At 34.0% G+C, this 18288-nt stretch overlaps 1 protein-coding gene across 5 annotated transcripts in view; it reads left to right on the plus strand.

Annotated features, from left to right (window-relative positions):
- DGKB (diacylglycerol kinase beta) overlaps positions 1 to 18288 on the plus strand; it is a 329366-nt gene that overhangs the window by 126229 nt on the left and 184849 nt on the right. For all 5 annotated transcript variants that reach the window (XM_065753425.1, XM_065753427.1, XM_065753426.1 and 2 more), the window contains 4 exons: positions 462 to 536; positions 10636 to 10721; positions 11827 to 11916; positions 16206 to 16366. In XM_065753425.1, coding sequence (XP_065609497.1) covers positions 462 to 536; positions 10636 to 10721; positions 11827 to 11916; positions 16206 to 16366 — 412 coding nt within the window. The remainder of the gene's footprint in view (positions 1 to 461; positions 537 to 10635; positions 10722 to 11826; positions 11917 to 16205; positions 16367 to 18288) is intronic.

Genomic DNA, 18288 nt, shown 5'->3' on the forward strand with positions numbered 1-18288 from the left:
ACTAATTTGTATTTCTACTTGTAATCTAGTGTTAATTTCAGGGATAAGCCTCTCCTTTTCTATGGAACTATTTTAATAGCAGATGAAGTGCTCTTCCAAATGCTTTCCTTATTCACCTTTTCTCGTGTCATTTTACCTCTTTGTCCTCTTTTTTACTTCTGTGTATACAGCATCTGTATTGTAAAAAGTTTATAACACTTAATTTTATATCCACAATATTCTGTGCAAATTCTAATCGTTGCATTCATATTTCTTTCTTTATTTATTTTTGTATAAGATCTTGCAATTCAAACCTAGCTGTAAACGTCTTCAGTTATTTGGTTAGCAGTTTAAAAACAAGACAAAACCCACAAAACAAACAAGTAAAAAACATCACCACCACCAACAACAACGTCAAAACACAACAACAAAACCATGTATATAATTGTAATTTTCTTTTTCTGTCTCTTTGACCTCTTTAGAATTTATAGAAAATTTCAGTACCTTTTAAATCCTCGTCAAGTTTATAGTCTTGCTGGAAATGGACCAATGCCAGGGTAAGTCTACAGTTAATACTATTACCAGGAACTCATTTAATGAAATGCTACATAATCAAATGAACAGACTGAGGCACATAGAGCATGCTTTGAATGTTTCAGCACTACAGACCTCTGAATGCCTGCAGAAATTTACAGGTATTTGTTTACATGTACAAATAAAGCTATTTATCATGTGTTTTGCTGATAACCATGCAGTACACTGCAAGAAATGTGATAAATGTCATTTTGTTTGAAGATTCTACTGCTATCTTAGCAACCTGACTTATCTGCTGTTTTCTTTCACATCAAAACATTTGTGCGTATGCATATGTTTCTGTGTAATACATAGAGTATGAGTATATATAAACATACATATGCTTATTCTTTTGCATGTCAGATATGGAATGTTGTTTCTGATTACCTTGGCTGACCTCTCATTATCCCATCCATAATATTTGGGATGTAGGGGTACAGAAAATGACTAGAATTCATAGACTATTGGAAGTGATATTTTATGGGGACTGATTTTTGAGGAGTTTCAGAGATTCGGTGTTACCTGAATCAGTGTTGCAGACAGCCACCTAAAATGATTCTTTCATGACTCATTAATTTTGTATTTATGTGCATGGTGGACAGTGACAATATATCAAATACCAATTTTGCCACTTGAAAATGTCACCTTTTTAAGTATCATTTACCTTGATAGGAGGGAACAGGACTGCACTGATTATCTCATCATAATATCTTGGGGTATATGAGTTTGATATCATTTAGTTATCTCACTGATAAATGAAATTTTACACAAATGAAAAAGGTTACTGAAGGATATTAGGAGATATGTTTGATATGAAGTTCATGCTATTGCTTTTATCTAGTGAAGATCTAGATTTTTCTATTTAGAATCTTTGAATTTTACTTTTGTTTTTAAGTTGGAGGAAGTAAGAGATGGAAATGGAAATGTACAAGTTTTGTGCCTTGCAATGTTGTATTTCAGTTGTCTTTGGTGTATTACTGAAAATAATAGGCTACAACTATTTCTGTCAGTGCTGCTGCTTTGAAAGCCAAATATACAGGAAATTATTGTCTATTAAAACCTTTCTATATTAGCTGTCCATTCATGTCTTATGTTAGACTTAGGATGTGTTGATAGAAGTGAAAAGCACTCCAACCTTTATTGAAGTTAAAGTTCTTAGTATACATTGTACTACGATGGGGCTAATGTGCAACCTGCAAAATGTTACAAAATCTGTTGAAAAAAAAACCAGAAATAATGAGTTGCCTGATTTCTCCCACGTCTCAAATTTATCTTAAACCGAATGTTACTTCTGTTTGTTTATTCAAACATTATTTGTGTTTTGTTGCACTCATCTTGAGGCATATGGAAATTTTAAACGATCCAAAAAGAAAGTAGATTAGAAAAAATGCAGAATGTTATTTCAGGAATTTGTAAGAAATTTTGTCTGACAGAAAAGTAGTGAACAATATTATTTTACAAAGGGCATACTATAAATATAATGCCAAGAGATTGAAAGGGCAACTTTTTAAATAAATGAAATACTTGATTTCAAATTAATTTGACTTCATTGAAACTTAAACAAACAAACAAAACCACCCACAAATTGTTGGCTGCAATTCAGGCTGTAACTGTTTTCTGGTTTTCATTATCTTGAGATAAAGGAGAATGTATTTTAAGGAAGAAGCACAAGAGGGCAGTGTTAAGTTCAGACAGAAACCTGCACTGAAAGCAATTTAAACTCTAGACTTTTGAACCAGAACAGTGGTTTTAGGAAATATTTTCAATTTCTCTTCCTATTAGGAATCTAAACAGTTTTACTTCAGAGTCACTTTGAGGCAATTTCTAATTAATTTTCAAACAGAGATTTCATTTTATTAAACTCATTTTAGTATGTTTTTAATTCATTCCACAAAAGTGAATAATCCTAAATTTCCAGTTTATCTCCTACCATCACTTCTTGCCTCTGGCAGTACTATGTACTCTGTATGTAATTTGTCCATTAGAGCATGCAGTTGAATACACTGTATATTTAATTTACCAATCTTTGTTTCCTTTTCTGTGGGGGCTGGATTGCCTAGTGAAGTCTACCCATACATCCATCTGTCCACTCAGTCATCCATCTTTATGATACCAGCTATGCTGGGCTGTCAATCAAAATGTTACATTTATTTAGAATTGTTATTTGCATGGGATAGAGAGTGGGATTGTACAACATACAGGTAAATGAAAGTGTATTCCTTGTGCCAGTTACTACTGTGGAATAGAAAGGAATATAACTATATTTATTTTGAAGCATTTATGATTATTGTAGTATGTTTTAATTGAGTTCATTTTGAGCTTTTTTTTTTTCTTTTGAACACTACTTTCAGACATGTATGCTCAACCTATAAAATGCTTATATGATAAGGGTGGAATTTGCATGTTTTCTGTCTGTTTTAAACCACGAGTTTGATATTTAGGATGCTATCTTTCTAATGATGTGCTGTTGATTACTGAGAAGACAGCATTTGTAAGTTTTCTATCTTGAGTTCTAAACATCTGTGGTTACTCTGAATTAATATTTCCAGTTCCTTTAGCTGAAAAATGTAGATAATGGAGAAAAGCAAGAGGAACTAAGCAACCTGTAAAAACCTTAAATCTTAGAGTGATACTGTGAAACTGCTTTATTTTGTGAAAATGTCAATGACTCAATTCTAGGTTATTCATTATTCCTCTTTAATGGGAGATTAAGATCTCTCTTTCAGATAAAGGTGTTGGAATAAAGGATTCCTTTGCACACTGCAGGAGAAGCATGGTTAAAACAAGCTTTGCTCAGAGGAAGAAGGGCCACTAGTGGAGTCCCATGTTTAAATTTCTTGGAAAACTGGAATTAGTACTTTCCACTCTACTTTTCAGTATTATTAATTAAAAAATAAAATAAATAAATTAATGTTTTGGAGCATCAGATATTGTTCATTTTCTGATAAATGTATTTATAGGTAACAGGTCAACAAGATGGATTTTGAACAAGCAGACAGGATGTTTAGTATTGTCAGTTACTGAAGTGGATGTGTCACCTAGTTTCATAATAGAATAGTAAATGTGCTGATACCTGAGAGAACTGCAGGGACCAGCAGCAAAGACGCTTCTTGTAGCTAAGGTTTTCAGTGCTGTTTATGTCAAGGCTCATATACATAATCTATATAAAAAATTGTCCATTATGCAAATAAATCACAATGGAGCCTACTTTCTGACATTGATTCTTTTATAGACATGGAAGTTAACCTACTGTGATGCCTGAAAATTGAGGAGCTCTCAGTCGAAGAGCAACCGTATATATGAAACACTGATATCGTAATTAATGGTTTAGACATTTTTTTGGGAGCAGAGAGATTCGTGTGAGTTGGAGAAACCTTGTAAACTTTGCAGCTGAACACAGGCATAAAAGGTACTCCACAGTTACAGACTGCCATAGTTAACAAAGTGACATGAAAATTGCCAGGCTGACACATTGTGTGTAATTTGTGCCTAGCACCTGTGTTTTTAGCCTTGAAAAGAGTTTCCCTGTTTGGTTGTTACATCTCTGTAGGAGTCTTCTACTTCTGACAACAACTGTTATTGTGGGTTTAATGATCTTCAAGAATCTGAAATTCGGTTATTGTTCACCTCACAGAGAGGTAAATAATAGCTGGATGAATGGCAGACAGGCACAGACCACATGGTTCTGTAGAGAGGTCACCATTTCCCAAAGGCTTTGTCCCTCTGAAAAGGCTCCAGTTCCCTTAAGTCTATTATTTAAAATGTCTAATTTATGTTATTTTTATATACTATAATAGAAATTATATCCACTAAAGTTGTGCTTCTTTGTAACTCCCTTAACCATTTAACTTGGAGAGCATATCTTTTTTGAATTCTATCCACAAGTTTACATCAGCAGGCCCTTTTAAACCTTAAATTCTGTCCACTTAAAAAATGACCAGGATAGCCAAGCTGAATTCCTACAGCTTGCTGTGTAATTTAGCTGGGAATCTTCAGCACCTGGGCCTTTGTAACTCCACAAAGCAATAGGCCTATTTTGAAAATTACACTATTTTTCCTGATTATTGGAATTGATTGCTAGAGTATTTATTTGCTGTTTGAACATTGGGAATTTACAGAGTATTGTGAGAAGACATACACACCAATAATACGTTGAGAACTTAATAAATGCATAGTTATTTTCTTCTGAACAAAACCTTGGACCCCCAATCCATTTTTCTTTTAATTTTTATTTATTTATTTATGTTTCCTGAAAGATGAAGCAAACCTGAGTGATTTAGTTGTTGTCTAATGAATAAATCCAAGTTATGGTTATACAACATAAATCAGTAGAACACAGTAAGTCTTAACATGTGAAACTTACCTTTGGTTTTAGCTATTTAACAAATTTTATTTACCCATAAATGGTCAGTAATGTCTGCAATATGCATAGCAGAGTCTTCATTTGGCAGGGGGGTTGGACTAGATGGTCTCTAGAAGTCCCTTCAGACTCTACAGTTCTGTGATTCTGTGATTCAAACATTGTAAATATCACCAGTTTCCAGTGTAGTCTGCTAAAGCTATGGTCCAGAATAATTCACCCCTCTCTTAACGATCACAGTTTTTCAGCTAAAAAGAGCTCAGTAATGCTATTTGATAGAGCAAATTCTCAGCTACAAAGCACTACTTTCAACATAGGTACCACCATTTGCTATGCATGTTCACCAGTGATGAACAAGAGCCTGCTTGCCATGCTGGTAAAAATGTGTGGCAGTGGAGGTAACCCAATGTTACCACTGCTGAAACATACCACCCACCACTTCACCATGCTCACATCCATTGTTTAGTCTCCATAAACATTCAGTGAGTGTTGACGAATGCCAGTGGATGCAAATTCCACACCTTTGCTCCATACACACTTCCATGTCAGATGCCATTCTGTCAGTCTGCCTCTCTGCTGCCATCTGCCACATTTCCAACAAAATGGAATGCTGGTGGAAGGGTTTAACTTCTACTGCCATACCACCACCCTCTGCCACCTCTGACATGGTGGGCCAACGTAATAAAATAGGGGGCATTGTTATTGGAGTATCCCTCATAGTTTGTTGTCCTCCCTTTGCCTTCTTGGAGTGGTTCCCTTTTCTCAGTCGTTTCAAAATAAGCTTTTGAGTAACACTTTTAAGTTACTTCTGAAATTCACTGCAACCACGCCATCCAGCATCTTTAGTCCACCTGCTATCCAGCATATATTGGTTCACCTTCCCACAAGCACTGCTGTAGTTGGCGTTTCTCATTTCCTGGTGCATGTCTCTGCAACTGATGAGGCTGCTATTCATCCTGTGGGTATTATACAGATAAAGCAAATCTCAGTCATATGAAGAGCTTAAGATTGACAATACTGTTATTGTTGAATATATGTATCTGAATAATTTGGGATTATCTATTGATTATATTGCTATACTATGAAAATGTTTATATATACATCTTAAGCAACAGTATAAGAAAACCTATTCATGGTATTTTTCAGTGCAGAATAGTGACTGATGTCTTCAGCGTGGAGTACCCAACATTAATTTTTAAATTAATTAATTAAATTAATTTTCTGGCAAAATTTCCTCTATAATCTCGAAGTCTCTCAGTGATCACATATTGATGGATGGGGATATATTCTTTTCTAAATATTCCACCATCTTTAGAAAGATTGTGATTTGAAATTGCTAGCCACCTTTATCTTGGGAAATTATTAATTGAAACAAGATTTTCAGCTGCAAAAATACTATATGCCATTTAACTTTTACACATGTTGAAATATCATTCCAGGAGGGGAATATTTTGCCCCATATTATGACAACCTGGATTCACTGACATTTTTTTTTTCTTCAGCAATTAAGGTAATTACTGTGTTGTGAATAAGGTCAACATAATATATGCAACACTATCTTGGAGTGTGGTAATGAGGATAAAGTGTGTGTTGTTGTCCAGTTAGGTACATGGCCAGTTCAGCTTGTCGGTCTAAAAAAAGGAAGAACTGTGTTTAGCTTTCATTCATGTAGTCAAGTAAATAACCATTTGTCAGGAATTGTGTTTGTTTTGTTTGGTAAAATGGTAGCAATATGGTCAGTGCAGTAAAGGAGTAAGCACTGCATCAGCATAATTGCTTTGCCTTTCAACTTATGCTTTCATGTGGTAATTGGTAGATTACAGCCAATGTTGTGAATTCACAAATAGGCAAAGTTTCCTAGTTAGAGATTTCACCTGGAAGTAGGAGATGTCTAACAAATTAGTCTTACTTCATTTACAAAGGTTTGGCAAGGTCTAATTTGCTTTGAGCTAGTGATGTTTACCTTTCACTCACTTCCATTCATATACAGTATAAGTTCTCTTCCAGTACTAGCTCACTCATAATTACCATACTGATGGTAAGGTTACAGAAGAAAATTTTGATGACATGACTTTGATTTATGCCACACTTTTAGAAAAAATATTTAAAGATTTAAAGTTTTACATATTTATTGATTCAATATTATGTTATCTCCAAAACCTTTAAAGCCAATGTGAACGAGACAAGAGTTCCTAAAAAACCAAAGGGACCCATATCACTCAATATGGGATTCAGATGTACAGAGTTAAGTTCTTTGATGTTGCTGTTTGTTTCATAAATCAGAAAAAAGTAACGTGGAGTAGCAAATTATTTGAAACAGCTGCCATCTTCTAGGTAGAAAACAGCGAAAACAGTAATTGTCTCTTCCCTAGATCCCTATTGCTGGCAAAATAAAATGAAAATTGACTGTTTTCAGTCACCTTCAGTGGATTAAATTTGTTTGTTTTACTTCCAGATGAGAAACTTGCTCATCTTCTAACTGTTTAAGCAGGTCGACTTTCAAGGGATCTACTTAGTTGAAAATACTTATTTATTTATAGGTTTTCTAATCTTGTAATTGGTCCTATTTACAGTAATAATTGTTGGCACTGGCCTAAGAGCCATGTATATCCTTCTGAAATTTGTGGAACATATAAAATTGTGAGGCATTGAGAAGATCAAGCCGTAGTCAAAAATCTCACCATCAGAAAGGAATTAGGTGCTCTTGTCTGCTCTGGTGATAGAAAACCATATATAATCAAATCTATTGTAAAGAAAATTGGGGGATTGTATATATCTACTCAGTAGAAGAGAAATGGAATCATCTAACAGTTTACCTAGCATATGTGATGCTGTTCTAAGGCCTTGGAATGCAGTCGTTCATTTCTGTCATCTTTCTGTGTTTCATTATAGTTATGTCTTTTTATCTTTGATTCCTAGATATAGCAGAAATGTCATGTGTCCTGTGGTAGATGTAGTATAAGTCCTGCTCATCCTTTTTGCTGCTTGTTTGCAAGTGATTGAGAGTAGGTCTTACTTGGGACGCAGCACAATATTCACATGTATCATTCTAGCGCTGCTATTTGCTTTTATTTGACTTCTTGAATTTCTGATGTAGGAAAGGTTTTTACTATAGTATCTGTAAAAATGAAGTCAATATGAAATGATTTCTAAATATTATCTGCAAAAAATAAGAAAATCTTTTTTTTTTAATCTAGATATAAATCTAATGGTGAAACTGACCTTTTTGAAAGCCAATCTTAGCAATAAAGACTGAAGCAAGGAAGATGTTCAATAACTGCTTTCTCAGTGTCCTCTGTTGCCAGTAGGCCCACTTTTCCTCTAGCCTTGTTTTTGCTATTGACATTAATAAAGAAGCTCTTCATGTTTATGTGGCAATACACTTATATAATCTCTATTTATATATACAAATATTTAATATGAGGATTATTATTCCTCATTTATTTTGTACAGTTATATTTCTGTTTTCTTTTTCTATAATGCATTTATTGCTTTTGCATTTAAACTTATAAAAAGTCATTTGTATTTAATGCTGAACTTTGAGATGAATTGTTTGGGAAATTCACTGTGTATACAAACAAAATGCACTGGGGAAATATGAATGAATCTTACTGACAATTATTTTTGACAATTCTGTCCAGTTCTTAAGTCCTCCATTTTTTCTTGAGAAGCTATATTCTTCTTGATGAATATTAAGCATGCAATCAACAGGAAAAGATTACTTGTTAGTCATATGGTGAGGATGCCTGCTTATTAAAAGGGCAGATGAGATTTAACTTGGTGCACTGCCCACCTGTATTAAAATAAATATGAACGCAATATTTCAGTGTTCTTTTATTATTTTTTTAATTTCCTTTATTTGCAAGATGATTTCTGTTGTTCTCATTCTTTGTGTGTATGAGTACTATTTTTTCCCCCAGGCTTTCTTTTTGAACCTAGTATACATGGTGGAAAGTGCTTAAATATTAATAGAAGTTAGTATCCTACCCTCACCTCTGGGCTATGATTACATTTTAAATTAATCTGAACTACTTTCAGTACTGGAAGTAGTGTAACTAGTTTTGCTAACTTTCTAAAGATGCAGTGCATTAAGTAAAAGTGGAATTGCTGGAGATGGGAGGCATTTATCTTTTCACCAACTGAGATGGAGAAGCATACCTGAGGGCCAGGACATCTCTGTGCTCACTCTTTTAGTGATGGAGTGTGACTTCCAGCAGAGGATCCTCTAGTGTACATACTTATTAGAAGATATGTTTCCTAAGAGCAACCAGCCATATTTGGCATGTAACATTTTGGATCAGAAGAGATCCTATAGCAGTTGCCCTTCAGATGTGTGAAGTAGACTATAAAAGGTGAGAAGAGAAAAGCTGAATTTGATACCGAGTGAGTAAGAATCCTTGAAACACTGTACTTGACACTTCTTATTGGGTAAGAGCACTTCTGAATAGAGGAAATTAGAGAGAGTGGGATAACAATTTGATGGACTTAGTAGTTTTCTTTACCCTGAAATTCTGGTCTGGAACTAATTTAAAAAGTTGTCCTGTGACCTTCTACATCTTGGTTTTTTGGTTTCATTTTTGTCTTTTTTTTTTTTTTTTCCTATTGCACTTTCATTTCTGTCTCAGACTCTCCTTTTTCTCTGTAGGTTTTCACTTGGTCTTGATTTTTTTAGAGAACGTATAACTTTCTAGAGACAGAAGCAGTATTCTGTGTGCAGCACTAAAGCTTCCTATGGAAAATAGCTTCATTTAAATATTGCAAGTTATTCTGTAGATTTATTTGTATTTAAGAATTTTTGCATATTGTAATGATAGTGCATTTACTAGGAGACTGCACATTCAAAATCTTATCTGATTACCAGCATATAGACTATTGAAACTAAAGAATATAATGTATGTTGAAATATATGTACACACATATGTAATAATTCAGTAAAATGGCTGTAAGATTTCTGTCTAGTCACAATTTATGCATAATTTCAGCACATCTCAAAAGCTATCATCAAAAAATCTTTTACATTAAAAATATTTCAACATAGAAATGTCACTTTTCAGCATCATGGAACATTGGTATTGCATGAAGTAGATAATGATACAGCGGTACTGTTTCGCATTCAGTGGTTGTAGAAACAGAAATAGCCAGGGAAATATTATCAGTGATATTGCTCTTATAAAATAGTTTGTAGGTTGATGTTAGTGGATGCATTCAATCTGATGCTTACACATTTTGTATTAAACCACACTGCAATTTTTTTTATTAACCACACAATGCTGAGCTTTTAATGTATTAATGTGCTATCGGAAGTATGTCATTTTCATGTGCTTTTGTAGACAGTACCTTACAAGAGGTGACTAGTATATTTAGCTACCTTAGACTTTTCTTTCTGGAGAGGTTACATATCCATTTACTACTCGTTAAGCAAAAGATGTTTTCTGACAATAGTTTGAAACAAGATTTGAGCTGAGATTTGGATTAGCCATTAGGTATAAACCATTTCTAACATCAGTGCACCGTAGGGACACTTGGATTAATTTCTTATTAAATTTATCAGATAATTCATTGTTGGATGGTTTTTGCCTTGTGTTTAAAAAATGAGTGCATGATCAGAATTGATTATTATTCCAGGTGTTGGTTTTTCAGTTACTATTAAATTAAATGTCTTAAACTATAAAGTGTATTCACAGTGTATTTATTAAATAGATACCTTCATTTACCGTTTATAGGTTAAATTTTTTTCGAGATGTTCCTGAGTTCAGAGTACTAGCATGTGGTGGAGATGGAACAGTAGGCTGGATTTTGGATTGCATAGGTAATCAACATTGCTTATATTTTTTTGCTGGATTCTTCTATGTTTTGTTTGTTGCTCTTACCTATTTATCAGCATGTGGATACAATGACTTTGTACAATATGTTGTTCATTCAAATTTTTGAAATATCATAATCTGAGACATAATTATTTTAAAGAATATTCATATTGCAGAGGATATTGAAATCCTTAAATGAGTCTAATGTTTCCAGCCCTGAAAAAAAATCACAAAAGACAAGAAATTTGAATCAAGCTGCTTTTATTCTCTTTTCTAAGTCTATTCTCTATACTGACTCAAATCAGCTACAAAATTTATATTTATACTCCATTATCCTATACTAGAGATAATGAAATTACAGTCCTTTGACTAGAACTGCTATGATAGCCATGTAGATATGTAAGCTGAGGGGTAAGTATAGTTTTTTCAGTTTGTTGTCCATAAAGTCCTCTGTACAAATAATTAAGAAGGCTTAGAGTTTAAGATGTTAGAGATTTAAACTTTCTTGTGCTTGTTAGGAAACATACCTATCATACCAAATGTTTATTTAGCACTATAGAGGCTGCAGATAAAATAATGGGAATATAAAACTATGGAAATTAAAAAAGAGATGGAGCGACCAAAACACTTGGCTGAATGTTTGGATGGAGAGTATTAAAAATGATGGACTCTTTTGTGAGAGCACTGGACTAGAAAAGCTATGTAAAAGGATGTCATGAAGGAATAAATGATACCAAGTGCATATTTCTGATTTTAGGGTTTGTTTGTTTGTTTTTTAAAAAAAGGACAGAGGTAAAATGTCCTTTAGCAAATACAAGCTCTTGATTGTAATGCTCAAATAGCTCTCAGAATTGTAAATCAATGGATAACTAATACTTTGTCCTTGTGATAACACTAGTGTAAATTAGGATTAAGGATTGTACATAGACTAGGGAATGGGCTGCACTATATAGTTATTCAATTAAATGCTTGTTGGGTAGACAGTGTGATCCCAAACGCAAAATACATGTCTCTATTTTTCACTGAAACAAAGTGTATCATGATTACTATATTCATACCAAACAATTAGAATTTTGTTCCTTAGATACATTTTTCTTTCTTTATTCGCAGAGAAAGCAAACTTGCTTAAGCACCCTCCTGTTGCAATTCTGCCTCTTGGGACTGGCAATGATTTAGCAAGGTGTCTGAGATGGGGAGGAGGTAAACACAAATTGAAATACCTTGTATTATGTAATTAAAAAAAAATTAAAAATTGAAAATAACTTTCGCATCAAAATCTACTCTTAATTTTTGGATGTCTTTTTTATGATGTTTGCAAACAACCATTATTATTTTTCCTCTTTTTAGAATTAGGTGTAAATGTTATATGAACCCTTTTATAGTTATTAAAGGTCATAATCACTCTACATACCTTGTTTGTAGCTTCTGCTGACACCACAAAAAAGATACAGGTATAATAAGAGTAGTATATATCCATTTGTTTGTCATTTTACTATCTGAATTGCAGTTATTTCTTTAATCAATAAATGATAAAAGAAGTGTTCTTAAATAGATATTAGTTGAGGCTATTTTGAAAGGGTTACTAAAAGCACTTAATATTGGGTTTGGAGTGGTTTTGTAAATACTAAATATAAAACATGTCTCTGCCTTAGACTAGCTGTTTTGATCCCCTCTCCTTCTCTTCTCCTACAGAGGATTCCAGACAATAATTGTTTTGATCTATTTATCAGGAAATGAGAAGACAAAGAATGCTGAAAGGATAATATATGTAAAGTCAAAAGTTTAATATCCTTTGCATCCTTTCCTGGATGTGTAGAAACTTATTCTCAGCTCCTCCAATAACTTATTTCCATCCAGGATTTGCATTCTAGGGGAAAAAAAACAACAACACAACAACTTGAGGGAGACATAGGAGAAAGTCGTAGGCAAGGCTGTCTCTTGAGAAAGCACAATAGTTCATAGACTCGAAGGTAACTGTTTAATTATCAGTAAGGCACATCAGTACAAATGTATTACGAACTTGGCTCCTTATTTGAAAATTCTCAGCACTTGTAGATGTTTCTTCCTTCTTCTGTCTCATCATAAGTTTCTTTTCCAAACGTCTGCCTTGTTATCAGATACATCTTTAGCAAAATCTATGTAGAACTCTTGGAACTTTGGTTAATGGTAGTGTACTGTCAAATCATTTGAGAATCTCTTTGATCTTCACTGTTATGAATGGTGGCTATGGCAGTTTTTTTGTTGTTTTATTATTATTATTATTATTTTATTGTATTTTTTTTTTTCTATCTGACAGCACCCTTGGTGCTTTTCCAGCAGAGATGTTCCTCTCAATCCATCCTCAGCCTGTATCATTATAGGAATTATTTCTTCTGTGGTGTGGATTTGCTGAATTTAGCAATGATCCTACCTGTCCATGCCTCTATCATATCAAGATTCCTCTGGTTAGCAGTCCTGCCCTTGAGCATCAGTTTGTATATGAATTCTATGGTCCTCAAACTCAAAGAATGTGTTTTTGTGTTTGTCATCCATGTCACTAATAAGAACAAAAGGTACAGGTCCCAGGATAGACTTATGCAGTTATCCAGTCCTTGCAGATATCCATAGAGAACACAGCCTATTAGTCACGCCTAACAGAGCTTAATAATACATGTTTTGTGTGTCCATCTAGTTTCCTACGCATCCAGACTAATGCCCCAACTTGAATGCAAGAGTACTGTGGGACACAGTGTTGGATGACTTGCTAAAGTAGAGGTGATTGATATCTGTAATTTCATACTTATCCAGAAATGAAATGATCTTTTTATAAAAAGCAGTCATGTTGCTAGGTGGGATTTACTCATGGTAAATTCATTCTGGCTGACTTCTCCTTAATGTCCACAGGAATGTGTTCAAAGAGAGTTTGGTCATGATTTCCTCCACAGATCACTGTGACACTGTCACATTGCAAAGGTTTTAGCCAGCTTTCACAAAATGTTCATTTGTAGCCCAACTAATTCCATAGACTTGTATATGTGAAGTACTTAAACAATCTCTGCCTCAAACTTCATACTCTAAAGGTTATCTTTGTTGTCCCATGCCTCCAGGGTACTGAAATAATGGCTCTATCACAGTTGGCTGTAGCTAATTCACCCACAACCTTCAGTACTGGGCTCCCATTTAGCTGAGTTCAGCAGAATAAAAAAGTTCTATGTTGTTCAGGCTTTAGCTACGTTGGCTTCTCATTATTTTAAACAACAGCAACAACAACAAAACTTTTCTTTCAATATGCATATTTCCATTTTCTTAAATTCATTTAGTCTTGGGGGATGTTTTCCAGGTACTTATCCTCAGGCACTTGCCAGAAATTTTGCAGTATCAGTAATGGGCACATGAAAAGTTCCATTGAATTTGCTAGCTGTGCTACTAGCTCTGTGCCCTGCCTTCATTCTATCTTTTGACTAATTATAGTATCCCCCAATAATCATGTCTTGGTTATATGCAGCCCAACTGACTCTGAACTGCTATAGAAGTGACCATGAGGCTGATTGATTTACTGTGCTTCTGAATCCTTACTTTTCCATTGGGAAAAGGCTGATGATGATTTTTTTTTATACTATCTGCAAGGGGAAATAAAGAAAAAAAAAAAAAAAGATGAACAGCAATAGATAAGTGCTTCTTTTGATTACATTTGATTATCCTAGTCAGGAAATGTCCTTCCTTTCACTTCTAAATATTTGTGTAGAATCACAGAATTGCAGGGGTTGGAAAGGACCTTAAGAGATCATCAAGTCAAACTGCCCTGCTAAAGGAGTTTCCCTACAATAGGTCACACATACCTGTTGGATATACCGCTGTCCAGACAGGTCATGCATATCTCCATAGAAGTAGACTCCACAACCTCCCCCGGTAACCTGTTCCAGTGCTCTGTCAGTAAGTTCTTCCACATGTTTGCATGGAACTTCCTGTGTTCAAGTTTTAGGTCATTACTCCTTGTCCTGTCACTATGTGCTACCGAGAAGAGCACATCCATTTTCCTCCCACCTCACGTTAGGTTTTTATAAACATTTATCAGATCGCCTCTCAGTCTTCTTTTCCCCAGACTGAACAGACCCAGGCTACTCAGCCATTTCTCATATGGGATGTAATCCAGGTCCTTTATCTTCCTTGTGGCTCTCCTCTGAACTCCTTCTGGGAGATCCCAGTCTTCTTTGAACATAGCGTGAACGTATTCAGTCTTCCTTCATTCTTTGCCCAAGTTCCTTGTGCCATAACACAGGTTTTCTGGAACTTCTATAGGTTGAGAGTGGAGACAGGGTTTGCAGAAACTAAATTACTGTCTTCAACAGTGAAGACAAAAGGAATTGTGCATGCTGCTGTTATGCAATGGATAGAGGTAACTAATGCATAAAAATATACTTTACAACCATAAAAAGTATATAAAAAATGGGTTTTTAACAAGAAGGATTTGAATAACATTTTTTTCTTGACATCCTGAGTTTTTGTTGATTCAGTAGCTATGAAGAGAACTCCTTATGTTTGTCCTGATTTATTTTATACAAAAATTGCATCTTCTGCATAACAAAGATGTGGGCATTGTTTTACAGAGACTGTTAATGACCCAGCAAGTTCATATTGATTGAATGTGAAAAATTATTTCTGATTTGAAGAAGGAATTAATCCACAGATTTTAGTTATCTATTACAGTGCTATTTTGTCTTAATAGTAGAGATGTTAACCCAGGAAAATCCCCTATTTTGATTTGTCCACATGTACATACTGTAGCATGTGTATACTCAAAAATGCATAAGCAAGAATACTACTTGATGTAGTATACAGTGCAGTGAACTAGTAAATTGCCTAAGGACAGATGTGATTCTTGCAAGTCCAGTCTCCCTACTGGTCTGGATTAGATTGTTAAAGAAATTTTGGGAAGATGGAAAAATGTTAGTTCAGCTGATAAGTCATCTACTATGAATGGATTTCATGTTTTGCATTTTCTATTCTAAGTCACATAGAAAAAAATGACAAAAATACCAGACAGCTTTTAATTTTTCTGTCCTCTTTTAGTCTTTTATCTGATAATTCAAAGATTCTGAAAATCTATCTATCTTTTATTTTTATTTTTTTATTTTTTTATTTTTGGCCCATGTTTTGAAGTCAAGGACACTTAAGTATAAAGATTTGTTTCAAAAAAACATTTTGCACCGAGTAACCTTGTATCTTTAGATAGTTGCTACGATCACTGGGAAAATTCAAGGAATTGACAAATTTAGAAGTTCAGATTATTTTCTCCATTATTAATCTGACACTAAGTGAAATCTGTAAAGTAAACCTAAGTTTCCATTAATGTCAGCTCTGTGTTTTAACTACTTTTAATGACAGATGCAGGCAAATTGTACTTCACGCATAATCCTGCTTTTCATGTCTTCTATAACTAGTTTTCATTTTCCCTGTTGTCTAGGAAAGGAATGAAAACTAAATAAAACTTCATTTTTTCCTTTTGCTAGGTTATGAAGGTGAAAATTTAATGAAGATCTTAAAAGACATTGAGAACAGCTCTGAGATTTTGCTGGACAGGTGGAAATTTGAAGTAATACCCAATGATAAAGATGAGAAAGGAGACCCAGTGCCTTACAACATCATCAATAACTACTTTTCTATTGGCGTGGTAAGATGAGTGATTTTAATTCCTTTGTTTTGCTTTGAAAAAATATTTTCATATTTTGACTTAGCTTGTAGAACTGTTGGTTACTGTTCATTTACAATGTTATTTTCCTAATAAAATGAATACATAGATGACTGACAGTGATTCAGCAATTTACATAAATTTACTAATACAATTTTTTTTAATCTACCTTTCCATCTATAAAGAAGTTATTTGTGTTGTTCCTAGTGGCTTAGGAATGGTTATAGCTCTAAATTTTATTAGCATTATGAAGTTCCTATAGAAATATAAAGGGAAATTTGTCACTTAATAAGGGCTCAAACGGCATTTTCATGTGGATCTTTAGAATTGACATGAGATTATATGAACTAGTACATGAAAATATATGTATATATGAACTATATATCAGGATTGTTTAGAAGAACTGGAGCATGTTTTATTTATTAAGGATAACTATAGTATCAAGTACGTGTGCAAAGTGTATGCACCAAAACAGTAGCAAATACTTCATGCTGGGGAGCAGAAGATATTTGGTGACTTAGCCAAAAGAAAATATCGATGCTAAAGATCAAGGATGCGAAAAGAAAATTACATGTGCAAAGAAATCATGGAAGAGGTGAGAGGGAGAACAGATGAGATTTGATGTCTATATTAATGCAGTGTAATTTAAACAGTTTCTAAAATGCAGAGGAATGGATGTAAAGACATGGTAAAGAAATAGGAATTTGATAGAAAGTCATCTGTGAATGTACTGAGCTTCAAGAAATTATTTTGTGTTATTTAAGAGAAGTTGAAATTATACAGTGGCAAGATTATGGTGCTACTAAAGACAGTGTAAAATAGTTGTAGAATACTGCAGGAAAATTTCAGGCTGTACACACTGGTCTCTGTAGGTAACCATATAACTATGTTTTCAGTTGAAAACTTTGAATTCATGAATTTAATCACACCAAACTTCTGATTCTTCACATAATAGAAATGCAAGCAGTAGGGAGTTGGACCAGAAATATACAATAAAACATTTTCCATTGATAAAAGCTTCTAAAATTATGAAACTGTATTTTTGAAACATCTGTCAAGTTTGCCATACATGCCAATATTTAAAAATGAGTTTCTTAAGATCATTAGAGAGAATAAGACAAAGCAAGCGGAGAAGATCAGAAATTGTAGTTTAGACTTGATAAAGTTGTACAATTCATATGTTAGGTAGCATTCATAATAACTCTTGAAAGGCTAGGCAAAACGTTTGTCTAAGCAAATAGAAAACAAACTTGTATGCAACTGAAGTAGACTTGGTTTCACAAAAACAAATTATTTTCAGTTCTTCATGTTTGATATGAACTTTGGCAGGTATCAAATTAGAAAAGCCAAAATCTACTACCTTTTTGGACCCAGAGTGTAGATGCTGATGTCCAAGCATCAGGGTTCAAGCTTATAGCAAAACAAAACAAAACCCCACGGTGCCATCTTCAAGTTTGTATAAAGTGAAACAAACATAATTGCTATAATATATGATGTTATTTGTAGAACTGTAGAAAATGAGAATTATGGGGACCTCAGAGTTAACTGTATCCATACCTCTTCTTAAGGGAGCATCTGTGGTAGTTGCTTCATTCCTGATAGTAATTTTTATAGTTTGTCTCCTTTAAGATAAAGGAAAATCTTCTATTTGTTTGTAATCACCTACTCTATTACTTTGTTGTCCATGGTCTGAAATTTCTTTGTTATCTGACAGGAATAGAGTTAGTGTAGCCTTGGCCCAGAGTATCTTGCCCTGTGCCGAGTGAAGAAGGAAAACAAATTATTCAATTTCTTTGTAGAACCCTTTCTTGCCTACTAGAAAGTCAATCTGATCTTTCCTTATTTATTTATTTATTTATTCCTGTAGCCTAATTATCTCCAGTTTCTTTAACATTTTCTCACAG

The sequence above is a fragment of the Cyrtonyx montezumae genome, unplaced genomic scaffold (genome assembly GCF_038088225.1).
Source record: "Cyrtonyx montezumae isolate F1298 unplaced genomic scaffold, pur_monq_1.0 scaffold_8, whole genome shotgun sequence".
NCBI classification, from domain to species: domain Eukaryota; kingdom Metazoa; phylum Chordata; class Aves; order Galliformes; family Odontophoridae; genus Cyrtonyx; species Cyrtonyx montezumae.